The 16,039-nt window shown below is 32.5% G+C and overlaps 4 protein-coding genes and 1 non-coding gene across 7 annotated transcripts; 4 read left to right on the forward strand and 1 right to left on the reverse strand.

The window, feature by feature from the left end:
- Nucleotides 1-249: 249 nt before the first annotated feature.
- LOC140965580 (uncharacterized) lies at nucleotides 250-1,588 on the forward strand. The gene is made up of 4 exons (XM_073425673.1): nucleotides 250-341; nucleotides 516-673; nucleotides 752-872; nucleotides 949-1,588. The coding sequence occupies exons 1-4, from the start codon at nucleotides 267-269 to the stop codon at nucleotides 1,513-1,515; spliced, it is 921 nt and encodes a 306-aa protein (XP_073281774.1). The 5' UTR covers nucleotides 250-266; the 3' UTR covers nucleotides 1,516-1,588.
- A 4,175-nt stretch (nucleotides 1,589-5,763) lies between these two features.
- Nucleotides 5,764-7,060, reverse strand: LOC140965610 (uncharacterized). Its single transcript, XM_073425725.1, has 2 exons — nucleotides 6,783-7,060; nucleotides 5,764-6,007 (listed from the first exon to the last, which is right to left on the reverse strand). Exons 1-2 carry the CDS (start codon nucleotides 6,894-6,896, stop codon nucleotides 5,888-5,890), a joined length of 234 nt encoding a protein of 77 aa, XP_073281826.1. The 5' UTR covers nucleotides 6,897-7,060; the 3' UTR covers nucleotides 5,764-5,887.
- Nucleotides 7,061-7,814: 754 nt separating this feature from the next.
- On the forward strand, nucleotides 7,815-10,021 carry LOC140965582 (uncharacterized). Its single transcript, XM_073425677.1, has 3 exons — nucleotides 7,815-8,009; nucleotides 8,562-8,616; nucleotides 9,446-10,021. The coding sequence occupies exons 1-3, from the start codon at nucleotides 7,893-7,895 to the stop codon at nucleotides 9,979-9,981; spliced, it is 708 nt and encodes a 235-aa protein (XP_073281778.1). The 5' UTR covers nucleotides 7,815-7,892; the 3' UTR covers nucleotides 9,982-10,021.
- Nucleotides 10,022-10,389: 368 nt separating this feature from the next.
- Nucleotides 10,390-10,461, forward strand: TRNAC-GCA (transfer RNA cysteine (anticodon GCA)). Its single transcript has one exon. It is a non-coding gene; the product is annotated as a tRNA-Cys (tRNA).
- A 2,139-nt stretch (nucleotides 10,462-12,600) lies between these two features.
- On the forward strand, nucleotides 12,601-15,557 carry LOC140965611 (AT-hook motif nuclear-localized protein 11-like). 3 transcript variants are annotated; one of them, XM_073425728.1, is made up of 6 exons: nucleotides 12,601-13,208; nucleotides 13,377-13,981; nucleotides 14,154-14,218; nucleotides 14,515-14,643; nucleotides 14,889-15,041; nucleotides 15,213-15,557. In XM_073425728.1, exons 2-6 carry the CDS (start codon nucleotides 13,573-13,575, stop codon nucleotides 15,300-15,302), a joined length of 846 nt encoding a protein of 281 aa, XP_073281829.1. In that variant the 5' UTR covers nucleotides 12,601-13,208; nucleotides 13,377-13,572; the 3' UTR covers nucleotides 15,303-15,557. The 3 variants fall into 3 exon arrangements, with proteins under 3 accessions (XP_073281829.1, XP_073281828.1, XP_073281827.1); XM_073425727.1 differs by having other exon boundaries at nucleotides 12,617-13,208; nucleotides 13,374-13,981; nucleotides 15,239-15,557; XM_073425726.1 differs by having other exon boundaries at nucleotides 12,619-13,208; nucleotides 15,239-15,557.
- Nucleotides 15,558-16,039: the final 482 nt, after the last annotated feature.

The following is a 16,039-nucleotide window of genomic DNA, read 5'->3' on the forward strand; positions in this document are numbered from 1 at the left end:
CATTAGCATTACTCACTACTTCTCCTTATGACTGATAATAGGAAAGTTTCAGTTCAAATCAACAACAACAACAATGTTCACAAATCCATCTTGCATAGAAAAAGAAACAATAAATATATGGTAATATTATTTTCGATTGTTTTTAACAAATCTATAATATTGATATTATTTCTTTTTACTATTCAAGTTTGTAAATATCTTTATGTTAATCATTCTACTACAGGTTAGGTAACAACTTAAAAGAAATAAGTCTAGAAGAATTATGGATGACACATCAAATTAAAGATGCTGAAGAAATTACTTTGAGGCAAATTCTCGATCAGATTAATATTCTACCAAAGGTTACGTGCCATTTCTTATTCAATTTATTTTTATTACTTCACGATTATTTTTTTTAATATTTATTCATTGGAGCAAATATTTTATTAATGACATTTATAAAAAAAAAATTAGATAGGGAATCACAAATTGATATTTAATTTGACGTTCTGTATCTCACTTATTAACAAATACAGAACAAATTCTATTGCTTCAAGGCATACATATATGAGGTAGAAAATAAGGCGAATCCATGGTACGAAGCATGTAGTAATTGCTCAAAATCAGTCAACAAAACAATGAAAACCCGGAGCTGTAATAACTGCATAGACTTCAATATCAGTATTGTGTCAAGGTAAAATTACATTTAAACATTATATTTATAAGTTTACATGAGTTGATAATAATGCCTTACATTAAATTGTTATTGTAGATATAGAATAACGATGAGCGTAAATGATGGCACTGCCACTGCAAGTGTTACATTGTTCGGAAATGTCGCAAATGTTTTTATTGGCTGCATCGTTGAAGATTATATCGATTCCATCACTAAGGTATACAAATAATGATTTTTTTTCCAAAGAATATATATAATTACCATTTACTAATAAAAATATTATTTTTCTACAGGATGGCAACACTTCAATATACTACAAGCTTTTAGAGACACCAAATAGAGAAGAATATACATTTCTTCTCAAAATGGACAAGTCGGTTGAAATAAAATACGGAACATTAGCATTTGTAATTGAAGGCATTCAAAATCCAAGCACAAATTTCAACAACAAAAACGTTGCAAGCAAAAAGAGATCTGTAGATTTCGAACAAGAAGATATTAAAAATAAAAGAGGATCTCCAACAAATATCATTAACGATATTGGCATACAAATAATAGAAGACCACGACAATACAAATATGGAGATTAAGGATGATGAAATTATAGCTTCTCCTGCAAAGAAAGATTTTCTGCATAAAAAAATACAAAAAAAGAGAGGTCGTCCAAGAAAAGAATCATCAAAGAATAAAGATATGAAAATGCAAATGATTGATGGCGATAACACCACAAAAATTGTTATTGAAGATGATGATAATATTGCTTCTTTCATTAAGAAGAAAGGGCGAATGAAAAAGGAAAAACTCGTGAAAGATAGAAAATTCCAAAATATAAAAGAAGAAAAGGTTGACACAATTATTTGATTTAAGTTTTAGAATGCATTATCTACGTTATATTTTTATTTTTCTTGAATTAAATAAATAGTGGTAAAATAATGTGATCAACACTATAGATTATATTTTTTCTTTATCTCATATTTATTTTAATACTTTTGTTATGACATCAATTCTATGTTATATTTTTTGATTGATTACTAATATATATTGCAACAATTATAAATTCATTTTTGTTTGAAATACATAACATTTTTTTAACAAATAATATTTTCACTTGATAATACATGTTGTATAAATTATATTACATTGAATTTTACTGTTTGACTAAATAAAATAGATGAAAATCATTAATTATTTGCAAACTTATAATCTCTTCTTAACTCATTTCTTTAACAACATTTATCAACAATAGAAGTGTGTTTCCACGTGCAACGCACGTGACTTTTCCTAGTTACTATAATAGTATGTTATAATATTTTATAAACCGAATCAAACATGTCAGGTGAACTTATACGGGATCGGGGGATGAGAGTGAAACTAACATTTGGGATAAACTTCAATCCAAGCGTCATTTGGCCTTTGTGTCATCAGCAAGCACCACATTGAATGGAGATGGATTCAATTCAACCAACGCTTTGTATTTTCCTTCCACAAATACTCCTTTGAGGAAAATTCTATTTAATGGATAAAATAAACCCAAAAATCTATTAGAAAAAAAATACATATGAGAAATTAAAGAGTGCTGATTATTAGAAATATTTGTTCGTCGAAATCGAGTATTTCACACACACACTCCATTTGGTGAAATTCTTACATTGTTTGACCAACAAATGCACCTTCGGTAAAGTATTCGTCGTCCACAATTTTGAGTTTGAGGTAACCGTGAGTTTCCAGCTCCGATCGTGATAATTCGAACACAAACTTCTCATTCCAGTAAATTACATTATGATTTACTGCAAAAGAACGATATTAAAAATAAGAGTAGGTATCTTGTGAGACGGTCTCACGAATCTTTATCTGTGAGACGGATCAACCCTACCGATATATTCACAATAAAAAGTAATATTTTTTCATGAATGAACCAAATAAGAGATTCGTCTCACAAAATAGTACCATTGAGACCGTCTCACACAAGTTTTTGCCTAAAAATAATAATATTATCTTCATAATAAGTTCGAATTAGATAAAATAAAATAAAATAAAATCAATCGAGATAGATTCAAAAATATCGATGATCTAAAATAAACCTGTTGCAGTCTTGCTTCTACGTATTTGGCCACAACATTCCATATTAACATGGTAAGCTGAATTCCCTGTGAATAAGATTTTTTTTAAAAAAAAAATTAATTACATATATCACAAAAACTCAAATGTCGGTATCACTGATCAATTTTGTGAGAAATATATTCTATTTGAGTCCCAAACGAAAAATTATTTTTTTTAATTATAAATATGAGTATGATCAATGGCGGAGCCAGAAATATGGCTCTGCTCGGGTTAGAATTTTAAACTCTAAAATCTTTTACTATTTTAAATTGATCTACCCGGGCTGATATCATATTATTCCAAAATTATACAAAATTTACATATAATTTTTTAAAAAAAAAATTGGGACAGTCCGGGTATATGTTCATCTAGCTCCGCCCTTGAGTATGATTGACCGTCTCACGAATAAAGATCCACGAGACATACCTACTCTATATATATATATTGGAATAAAAAAATTTACCAATTTTACTGGTATTTTTAATGCCTTCAGCGCTGACAAGAAGAACTTCAAGCATTGCACCTTTCATTTTATTAATTTCGAGAAATATAATTCATGTTCCTTTTCCTATATTATGATTGTGATTAAAAGGGACTTTTGCAATAGGGAATTTAATTTCATCAAATGAATGCAATTTAATATCTCCATTAAATGGAGGTGTTACAGCTTACAATATCATATATTTTTAATTTTTTAAATTAATAAAATTAGGTCATTTAATACTTTCACTCTTATGTAACGATTTTTTAGATAAATGATACGGGGTATTTTGTTTTGTAACCTTGATCAACTATTTATTTAAGAAAATGACATCCTCAAGTGTATTTCAAACATATTTGAAGAGATCATTTTCTTAAACGAATAGTTGACCAAAGTTATTTTGCAAATTTTCCGTTCATTTTCATTATATTACAATATATTGGACATGTTTCACCAAATTAATTAAGTGATATCGGATTTCCTTTTATTTTGTTTAGTTGAAAAAAATAAATGTTGTAATTAGATCTCAAACCTACGACGTCGTCTTAAATTTGAAACTTGGTCAAATATTAGTTTTTTGTTAATCAACATATGTGTCAACTTCCATAAAAACGTTATGGAATCAGAAAATCTAATGATATTATAATAAAAGAAAATACTTTCTGTGTATCACATAATAATCCGAAAGATAGAAACCGTTCATAACTCTACATTATCATTTTCATATAAATGTTCAAGTTTATGAGGAAATTAAATTTATATGAAAAGCGTGCTTTTGTTGTTGTTGTTGTTTTTTTTTTTTGATTGACATTATCTTCGGAGTTTAATTAATTTTTATATAAACCTCTAATTGATTATTTTGAAATTTAATTTCTACCGATAATGTATACGAATGATCGTATAAATTTAGAGTAGGAGGTTTGAATTTATATCGTGAGACTGATTAATTTGGTTTATATTTATAGTTAAAAACAATGCGTTTAACATAAAAATGATATTTTTTCGTTAGATTGGATAAGAGATTCGTCACACCAAATTCACCCGTCATAATATGTTTTTATGATATATCTGTCAAATGGAAAAAAAAGAATATTTTTTTAAGTTAGTATGCTTTTTTTGTAAAATTTAATTGGTTTCACCAAGTCGAGGCCTCAAGCTTTTTAGTCTTTGATTATAAGTTTAACCAAGTTACTGCTCAGAAACGAAAATGCAGAAACTCCCATGTAAGTGTAACCATCCGGAGATATCACGCCACAGTCAAAGAAAATGCGGTGATATGAAGTGTTCTGTTTTAAGAAAAACCCAACATCCAAACTTCGTAAATAAATTTCTTTCCTTTCTTTTTTTTAAAAAAACTATCCAGTCAATCAGCTTGGACGAATTGTCCGAAGTTTTCGATTCTTCACTTGTAATTTAACAAAAAAGACAATGCGACAATTTATGGGATTGTCCGACAATGATCGGGACTCTTTTGGACTGTCCTCCATCAGCAGTTGCTACGGTAACACGGTTGGTTGACCATGCTTGAGGTTGTCTATATTAAGCTTTGTGGTTGTTCTTGAGCTTTTCCTTTCCTTTAACATCGCCAGCTTAGTGTTTGCAGAAGTTTATCCAGGACAGGGTTCGTTCCCCTGTTTTGTTTGAGCAAGGGCGATAAAGCTGGTGTCATCCAAGAACTGGAGAAAAGCGTTGATGCCAACCTAGCCGACTATGACAAGAGAACAGCTCTTCACTTCGCATCATGTGAGGGTTGCACAGAGATAGTTGATCTACTTCTTGAAAAAGGAGCTGATGTGAACTCCAATGATCGTTGGGGTCGCACTGTGAGCACCTTCTTAACATTTCTCACCTATAAGGTCCATTATGTACAATCCAGTGTGGCTAATTACGAATGGTTCAAGACTTGGTTGAGTTCTCTTCGGCTGCATCCATGACTAAACTTAATAGCATTAGAAGATTCTTTGGGTCTAAACCATGTGCTGCTGTGCAACCATGCTACTATCTTAATATGCCATAAAAGTTTTACTGGAATATGTTTAACAGGTTATATATTGAAATACATTGCAGCCACTACAGATGCTCGTACCTTTGGCCATGAAGACATGCAAAATTCTGGAAGCTCATGGCGGAATTGACTCGGTATATTATGCTTCAGCAATATATTTACCAGCAAAAGTAGTCATTGTTTTAGAACAATATTTTCTGATATTTATGTTTTAGTTAAGCTAAAAAAATTTGTTTTGATTCAAGTTGAAATGCAAATTGGACTCGTTTGATCTATTTTACATACCAAATATGTTTCACTTAATTGTTGAGAGCTATTTAAGGGTGGGAAATCTTATGTTTCACTTAATCGTTGAATATGTACCCTAGAGATTGATATCAATCTTGCTTAATAACTCGACTTACTTAGGAATACACATGCAACCAATACTTGATGAATGTAGTTGAACTTACCCAAGAGTTAATTGATTTCAATCTTGTTAAATAACTCGAGTTGTTTAGCAAGTGGCATTCGGCGCAAAAAATCTACAATGCAACTTTTACATTCACCACTATGGAAGTTTACAAAAGCTTTTAACACCGAAAGGAGATCTGAGTAACAACTAGTACAAACTTGGACCAAGAAATCTTACAACAGATTTTAACAGCCTATGGGTGTTTCTCTGCAGCAGGGGAAGGTAGCTTGCTGGTCTCTTGTTGAACTTTCTTATCCTTCCCAAAGACAAACTCTTTCACAGAACGTTGAGCCGATAATATCGCATTTTTTATCTGTAATTTCAAAAGGAACACTGACAACATTAGATTGTGAGCCACACCTCAATCTTATACAGGCAATAGGCATCTGTAGGTGCCCTTCAGGAGAAACCAACGTTAATCAATCATCAAATATTTGCTTCCACTGAAAATGACTTTACACATAAGTTCTCTTGGTTGGTTTTTCAACAAAGTTTATGTTATCAATCACATAAATTCTCCCCGGAGAGAGGACATACTGGACTGTCATTTCAGCCGACCTTCTATTGTCATTTCGTCGGCTAAACCCATCGTTATCATCAATTTCTTTTTTCGAGATTGTCCCGTAAATGCCGCAACAATACCAATAGAGATCAGTTCAATCACAATCTTGCTTCCAATAAAACTTAACCAGGGCCAACCCAGTGGGAGGCAATCCTCATCCTCAAAATTACATTAATATCCCCTAAATGTATTCGTTGTTCCGCCAAGAACTTAAACCGGTATCAACAATATCTACACGAGTTCAACCACAAGTTTCTTCATCTCAATCACCCGTGGTTCATAATCTTAATCTCAGATAAAATGCAAAAGCTTCACAATAAATTTCTGCAAACTGTTGCATTTACAGCATGATATGCACACAAACAAAGAAATAAAATCAAGAACAACGAATACAATCTGCCCCAAAACACGCACATCACCACCAATTCGAACAGAACACGTTATCTTTAAACACCAGAAAAATTAAACAAAAACCCACCAAATGTCACACGAATCGATGAAATACAATGTCACCGAAAACACTTACGGGGTCAAGAAGATTGGGTTGAGGGCCATAGTCAGCCGTGAGGAGGAAATAAGAAGCAGTGGCAGTGGCCACCATTGCTGTGCGCCGCACCAGTTTATCAGTTCTTGGGTTCATTTTCTCCCAATTTTCCACTTAAAATTAAGACACCGAAACCCAGACGATGGAGGGTTTTCTGCTCCGTTTCAAGATTCTATCGACAAGCGATGTTTCGGATTTCAACTGCAAGATTTCTGGAACTTTCGATTGCTTTCCATGTGACCATGTTCTTATCATGATCATAATTATTATCATTCAGTCCTTTTAGTTTGAGAAATTATATTCTCCCCATAATTTAGAATTTCTTTTATTTTCATTTTTTAGTTTTAAATTAAATTTCTATATATTTGTTATATTATAATAATAATGAGTTAATTACATTATTTTAATGACCTAAATTGGCTTCGCTACAAAAAATTATATACAAAAATTTAAAAATTAATATAAACATTTAATGTGATATCATAGATTATATATTGATTACCTATGTTTAAGACAAGAATAACTAAAATTATAAATTAGCAGAATTAATAACAATATTTAACATCGGACAAAGGTTGAAATCAATATGTTAAATTAAATTATTTCAACTAATATTTTGAAAATATATTGAATAAATTTATATATAAATATAACACAAAATCATATGAGATCATCTCAGGGTGGATTTTCGATCCGACCCAGTTAATGTATTTATATTTATTTTATTGTAAATTATTATCAAATCAATTTGTATAATATATATATAGATCCGTGAGATCGTTCATATATATTAAATCTAGATATAAAATAACATTTTGCTAATGAATTTTTTTTAAATGATTATATGTTTGCATGAGTCGAAAACATTTTGTATTAAAAAAAAAACATTTTGTATTTTAAAATTAAAAGACCGTAATGATATTTTTTTTTAAAAAATTAACAAAATATGTTTTGAAAACAAATTTAGAAATTTTTATTTTTTTCAAAATATAGTTGGAATTAAGGAACAAAAAATTAATGGCTCTTCGAACTAACCCCAGCTTCCCCATTTCTCTCAAACGCAGAGCTGAGAACTGAGTGGGAAGAGCATCAATGGAGGAGCCGAAACCTTTTCAGCAAGGCAGGAAGAGAACCCTCGAACAGTTTCAAGAATCCCCTTATTACAAGTTGCGTGTTGTTCTCAAAGATCTTCGACCCCATTTTATCCAGGTCTCAAGTTTTGGCTCATCTCCATTCCTCATTTATTTTTTGTACCATATTTTCTTGTGAATTTAGTTAAAATTTTCGATGGGTTTTGTTTGAATTTTCGGAGTATGTGTGGGTCTCTAGATGCTCGTGGCATGTCTTATATTCACCCGTGAATTTTGTTTGTAAACGTTTTCCTGTGGTTCTTTCGATTTTTTCGATATTCTGGGTTACTGGGTATATGTAGGATTACACGAAGTTATATTCTTTAGCCCAAAGGATACTATATTCGACTAAGGATTCGGTTTTCATCGGTATTCTGTTTGTTACTTTTGGTAATTGTGATCTGTCACGAAAAATGGTGTAAAACAATGTTGAGGATGATTATCAAGAGGGGATCATAAGCCTTTGACATATAGTGTTTGTATAAGATAAAGTATTAGAACCATGTAGACTTCAATTGTTTGCGATGATGCAAGTTGATAGTTTTTCCCTTATTGTTGGACTACATTGGTTTTTATATGATGGGAATCTGAATTTACTAATTGATAGATGGATTCTTTTGTGATTTTGTAGGTGCTCAAGACTCCCGATTTTCATAATTGCGATGCCGCTGATAAGATTCGGGAAGGTGTGGATTATTTTTTGTTCCAAATTGGGTTAATATGTTTACCAATAGCTTTTTGTGTTCTCTTGGATATATATCCCTTCTTAAGATTCATGTGGTTTATATCTCAGAAACCAATGTTGGAATTTAGCAGAGCCAGGAGGAGAAGAGAGTTTCTTTGGGGGTGAAATGGTGGAATGCGTTATCCACAATTTTTAGTTAATGTGATCGAAACTGTAATCATCTATGGTGCCCTATGTTCCTGAGTGCCATGTTTCTGATTTGAACCCTGCCTATTCCAGTAATCTGCAAAATTTTGCATTTTACCAGATGTGTATTTCAACTGCATACACCTTAGCTTTTGCTTTTATAACTTAGTCCATCCCCCGGTTCATGAGTTTTTGTGTGTTTCTATTTTTTATGCTTCTGACGCCATTTTCCTTCCTTCTTTTTTCTTTTTTGTGATTAAAGTTTGCATTCAAGAGTACTTCTTGTTCTTCCTGTTATTGTATTGCGAATTTCATTACTTTGCTAATCTGTTTCGTGAGTATTAGGCTATTAGCTTTCTTATCTTTCTGTAATGACTTATTGAATAGAAGTTTTGTTCATTAAACATGGCCTTAGTAAGTGTGACAAATTTTGCAGGCATAACGAGAAAATAAGCACAAACAATGCAACTAAGTTGCCGTTTAACTCGTTTTTCTCCCCTTGACTTGCATTGTTGTGCCAAAATTCATTGTAGGAAACCATCTTTCATGATGTAAAATTCAGTATGACAAGAAAAATGCGCGGATAATCCATTTTACTACTTGAATCTGAATGTACCTTACAAAAATGTAAATATAATCTGCAGGGATGAAAGTTCTGATGGATCTGTACCAAGAAATTACAGCAGAATCTTCTCCCCTGGAAAAGTGTAGTACCGTGCCAAATGATTCGTCTGGTGACACTCGTGATGGACCGAAGCCTGTGGAACCTCAAGAAAATGCAAAATCTGCTGAACACATTCCTCTTGATGGAAGAGACCCAACCATAATCTCCGATCATCAGGCCCAAGGTACATACATCGTTGGTGGTTCAGCTTTTGGTTGGAATTTCTTTACATTCATAGGAAACAAATCTGTGTATTATGGGCGAACGAAAGAGTCTTTTCGTGCTGCAAATCCCAAGCTCGATATCATGAATGAAGGAAGATCTACAAATTATTCTCAAGTTTTACGTGTGGCTTCTCGGATCTCAAGAGGTAGTAGTAGTAGTAGTGGTGGTGGTGGTGGTGGTGAAGCTTGTCTCTGCTATCACAGATTCTTTATGTTATGGTTTCATGTGATCCTTTCATTGTATCATGTTACCAATACCACGTTTAAATATTCTCAAATTTTCAAAGGTTAATATTATCATTTTTTTTTTATCATATCGCTTAATTATAATTTGAGTAATCTCATGTACAGTTCAATTTATGTATTTTATGAACATTTTATTCCATAAAGCGGAGTATGATTGAAAATGGTTGCAAAATGATATACGAATGCATTCATGCAATAGGATGTTTGTAGCATAAAACGAAAGAGTAATATCATCCCACTTAAAAGTGTAGTGGCATAAAACTTTAGGCAGAAAAAATCTCACCTCCCATTGTAATTGAAAATAACGAAAGTGCAATAACTTTTATGTTACACTAATCATTATTAATTAGAAAATAAGTCAAAAAAGTTAGATTCCTAATTGATATTTTACTGCTATTTAAACGTTTGATGACTTTTGGGTTATATATAAAAAAAGAAATCTTGCACACAACGAGGGTCCATAGCTCAGTGGTAGAGCAATTGACTGCAGATCAATAGGTCACCGGTTCGAACCCGGTTGGGCCCTTTTCCAACTTTTATTTTTCCTCAAGTCTTTTATTTTCATTTTTGTTTATCAATAACAGTTTCCATATAACACAAATTATTTAATACTGTTTCCTGGTTATTGTATAATCAATAAAATTTGAGATATTTTTTTCTCCAATTATATAATATTGACACCAGGTTATTCCAAAATTTTAACTATAAAAAATCATTAATAATCATCACGTACGGAAAATAATTTTTAATTAGTTTTATTATCACAGTGTCTCAATTCAAAAGAGGTCTCTAGTTCTAGATTCATTTAAAATCTTTATACAATAATCCGTGGTAAACTGCCATAAAATGCAATATACTAAAAAATTGGGGGGTAATTTGCAATAATCCGAATAAAAACCTCCATGAGGTATAAAAATGGAAAGCAAAATGATGGAATGGATATTTTAGAAGACAAATGTGGTTGAGAGTTGAGACAGAGACTTGAGAAGACTATCCAAATCCGGTGCGGGTCACATGCAGCCCCAGACCCGGTTCGTATCCGTAATCAAGTCCACTCAAATGGTCCCTCTTGTTGCATCTTAGTTTACCCGATATTTAGGTCACCATCCCAAGCGCTCAAATCATGGATTCCAAGCAAGCAACAACATATCACTTATTTTTCACAATTTTATATTTAGACCCCAAAATACTACATTTATGCATCCGCGATTTGAATAGTAATAGCACATGAGTACGGCTATTCAAGTTATGTTTGAGTTGATAGAGTAGTTGAGTATTTGAACAGTCGTCAGGAGTTCGACTCTCCCTCCCAACACATTCTCGCACGAGCCTGTCACACAGAGTTTGTCCAGTGCGGTTTAACTTGTTTTTGCATGATATTGTAGTTCGAAGTTTATCCAATGCACGACAAAGAGTAACATCTACCAGTTTCTACGTCATATAAAAAACACAAGAGTATCCACAAGCATTCTACACCAAAAATGAAAACAACTATTAAGTTTGAGATTTGCATTTTTTTTTCTACTTACATATATTTATTATGCCGTTAATTTTTTATTAAAATATAATTATTTAACAGTCAAATTAAAATATTTATTAAAATATAATTATTTTTATATTTATCATAATAATACTAATATCATTAATATAATAATTTTACAATTATTAATTTTAATAAATAACATGTTAAGATAACTATTGTATTATTTTATGGTGTTGTGTCTTTTTTTGGTAGCAATCATATTGAAAGATTTTATAATAATAATAATCCCATCAACATTTTTAAGATTCACAATCTTATTTTTTTCAAACATTTTAATAATTTATTTTTAAAATAAGACGTTATACATTATAAATTATAGAAACTCATAAATTATTTTAAATAAATTCAGTCAAACACTCTCTAATTCATCGTTCGAAAGATTTTGGTATTTCCAAAAATAAGGACATCAAAATGTGATCATCTCATTTAGCGAGATACATAATTTTAAAGCAAAAACTCGTGTGAGACGATCTCACGGGTCATATTTTGTGAGAAGATATCTTATTTGAGTCATCCATAAAAAAATATTATTTTTTATGCTAAGAGTATTACTTTTTATTGTGAATATTGGTAGGGTGATCCGTCTCACAGATAAAGATTTGTGAGACCGTCTTACAAGAGACCTACTCTAATTTTAAGGAGTGAATGGAAAATATTTTGGAAACAATAATTTGCTGACATAACGCAAATATAATTATAAATCTATACTATATTATTAAGGAAGAGACTTTTAGAGTAACTAACTTTTGGTGTCATGGGCTGTTTTACTAATTATATATATTAATAAAGTGTTAAAAATTAATGCAAGTCACATGTAGTTTAACGGATAAAGTATTTGTTTCTTAGCCATGATGTTGTATGCTCAATTCTTACTTGAGTTTTTTTTATTCTTTTTTTATTCTATTTATTTTTTATTTCATATATCAAAATTTCAGTGTAGTCACTCACTATTTCTTATAATTATATTTTGATCCTTATTTAAATATAAACTAAATAAATTATAAAAAATATCGTATCAACACTCAATGCGTGCGTCGGTGTATTTGTATATTGTTATATTTATTGGAAGATATTTGGAATTTCTCATCCATTCCACGCTCCACCACATGCGAGTGAGATTCAAGGTTTGACAAATCAACTGCAAATTGCAATGTCATGTGATGCTACGTCGCCATGGGTATCCGGCTCACATTTTTGTCTTCTCCTTTAATGCTTCACATTCATCATCCGGAACTAAGCTGAAATCTCGCATCATTCCTCGGCTCATCACCTCAACACACACCACAGACAACGACACTACACGACACTCCAAATTATCGGTGCAAGAGGGAAAGGGAAAGTTTTGAAGAGAACGCAATGCATTTTTAGATTATAAATCTTTCGCTGTTTGTTAACTTTGGTGAGATCGTCAATGGCGTTTTCTTCCTCTTTTGAGCAGTGCAGTTTGTCGGTGCTGTAACCTTTCTTGATACACATTCTTTTCTCTTCCAACCCTTTTAATATTGTGCTTTGTACAGCTTTCCATACGTGAAGTTCCAAACTTTGTGTATCTCTCAGTTTTCTTGCAGCCATTTTGCTCTATTATATGAATGTAACTTATTGTGAGACATTGGAGCTTTGTTTTTTATGTGGGTTTTAGTTGTTTTCTGCTTAAGATTGCTGCGTGGTGAGGAGTTCTGTATTCGCTTGAATTTTCAGAATAAAGGCTTTTTCTTGTCTCTCTTGATTAGGTAAGGTTAATTTTTTTTTAACCTTTTTTAGTTTACACTTTCCCTTTATCTCCCCCCTTGCTAGCTTTTGTCTTTCTTGTCTTAATTTAATTTATTTTAATAGATCTTTTCACGGGAGATCTTCAATTACATAATTGTGTATTCATTCACTACCATATTCTGTAGCAGGGGATCATATATATTACAATTAACCAAGTGCTGAAGTTGACGAGTTATTAGAATCCAAGGATCAATCAAGCTACTGGATATTGAGTTCAGGGCTTCTCAAAATTTTCTCAATAAAAAGTTGTGCACTTGTTTAACATCGAGTGTTTAGGTGTTTGGATTTCATAGTGCTCCGAGGCAGGCAGGATTCATATTTAATATGGATCAAAGGGAGCGTATGACACTATCCGGTGGTTCCTATTACATGCACAGAGGAAGCACGGAACCGGTGGCGGGTTTTCTTGATTCAACCATTATGAATCCATTATCTAATGCTAACCTACACTTTCCATCTAACATCGGTAGCAGCTTAATTGGTTCAACATTAGCTTTGGATACTTCATCAACAATATCACCACAAAGAGTTAGTGCAGGACCACCTTCTGCAGTGCTGCAAGGCGAACCCGTACGCCGAAAACGGGGAAGGCCGAGGAAATATGGGCGGGATGGTGCCGTTCCATCGGCATTGCTTCCTTCCACTTCTAATCCTATGTTAACAGTAAGCCGGACTGAAAAACGGAGAGGAAGGCCACCACTGACTGGTCGAAAGCTAAAATTATCTTGTCTTGGTAATTGCATGACTTATGGTCCGTCAATCAAAAGCCATATCATATCATTGATATTATTGAGATGTTTTTTCTAAAAATTGATTCAACATGGAACTTTGTTTATTTTCAATAACCGTCTTCGACAATTGTGGTTCTAATTGGTTGATTGTTCTGGTGATTTTGATAATCCCAGGCGCATCTTCGTTAAATTTTGGTGGAACTTTGACTCCACATGTCATCCACATCGTTAAGGGAGAAGTACGTACCATCCCTTACTTTTAATTACATTTTTTGCACCATAAGCTGCATAAGCCATTATATTTTCCATGCATGAATATTCATTTGTATTTAGTCATACCTACATAAGATTAGTGTGGCGTATGTGACTGTGCTTCAGTCCATGTTTGTGTGATAGATATGCATCGCTCTAGGTTCCACTCAAATGTAATAGTTGTGCTGTTCATTTTCTGTTGAAAGAAATCTTTATTCTACTCTTGTTTACAGTTTCAGAATGGAGAATTTACTGTTGTACAACATAATGACTTTTCCTGCAGGATATCAAAAGAAAAATACTATCATTTTTCGGGCTGGGACAACAGGCTATTGTCATATTATCAGGTGTTGGGGCCATCTCATCTGTAAATTGTAAAACCTCAAGTTCGGGTGGGACTATCACGTATGAGGTGTAAAATCTGAGCTTCTTCATAGTCTCAAGTTGTAAAAATCTCTGCAGCTGCGTGAAATAATATCACACCTCTATCATGAATTATACATAACAATGTACTGCACACAGTCTGAGAGGACAAAAATACATCTATATTAGTTGGTTTTGATCAAGTAGCAACTTTTTCTTGGTCAAAGATTACATATGGTTCACCTGCAGAACTTCTTTAATTGGCAGTAACATGTTCATTTAATCTTCTTGTAGGGGTGTTTTGATATGTTAAATTTATCTGGCTCATATATGCATGATGATACTGACGGCCCGAGTGGTGGTCTGAATGTCACTCTTGCTGGTCCTGATGGGCATGTTATAGGTGGTGGTGTTGAGGGAGTTCTCATTGCAGCTAGCCCGGTCCAGGTAGCTCTATATAATAACTAACTGCAACTTTGATCATTCTGAGAAATGGGATTCTATACTACAATGGCTTGTTTGCTATTATTCTAATTTTTTTTGTCCTCCTAAAACATTCCGCATCATCATGGTCGTATCATATTCGCTCAGTAAATTATCTGTTTCGGGTTTTTGAAGATCTTGCTTTATCCCATCGATTCCAGATTATCGTGGGAAGTATGCTGCCTCGCTCTTCGAAGATCAAAGCTAAGGTGGAGGAAGGTCTAAAACCTTCGATGGATCTTCCAACCTACGTTCATCCGACTCAAAACCTCGCTCCGGTGGGTAGCTGGCCTGGTTTGTAGATAATTTCACGTTGACAGGTTAAAACTACTGCAAGAAATTGAATTCTCTCTTCTTAGAATACGGTGATTGTAACCTACTTTAGTGGAAGCATTATCATAAAATATGACCTCTTTAAGGCGAGTGTTGATCCATTATGATATTATCCCATATGGTAAACTATTCCAATGACCATTTTCACTTCTAGTCGCTCCCATTTTCACAGATTTATATACTTTTACTTCTTCTGAGATTTATAAAAATTTAAAATTTCGTCCACGTAGAATTTTCGAGCATCGTTTTCGTCCCTCCATATCCGAATCTCGAGCTCCGAAAAATGTTTTGACATCTGATTTTGTAGTATAATCTTGAATGTTAGTTTGAATGGTCACTTGCAACTTGTAATGAGTGGCATCATACATTGCATATGGAGGAACAACTTCCAAACAATCTTATTTTTATAAAAATTCAAATTATATGACTGACACTTAGCACTTATCAATATCTATTCTATTTTATTAAAGTTGAGGACACGATAATAACCACCTATGAATGAAATCAACTTTTTCTTCCAACTTTACCCCTATATGATTATAATATTACACTTTTGTTTTTTGTTTTTTTTTTTTAAAATTCAACACACATTTTTATTTTAATTTTTTTATTTCAACAATTCAAATATC

This window comes from Primulina huaijiensis, unplaced genomic scaffold, assembly GCF_012295235.1.
Source record: "Primulina huaijiensis isolate GDHJ02 unplaced genomic scaffold, ASM1229523v2 scaffold11357, whole genome shotgun sequence".
NCBI classification, from domain to species: Eukaryota; Viridiplantae; Streptophyta; class Magnoliopsida; order Lamiales; family Gesneriaceae; genus Primulina; species Primulina huaijiensis.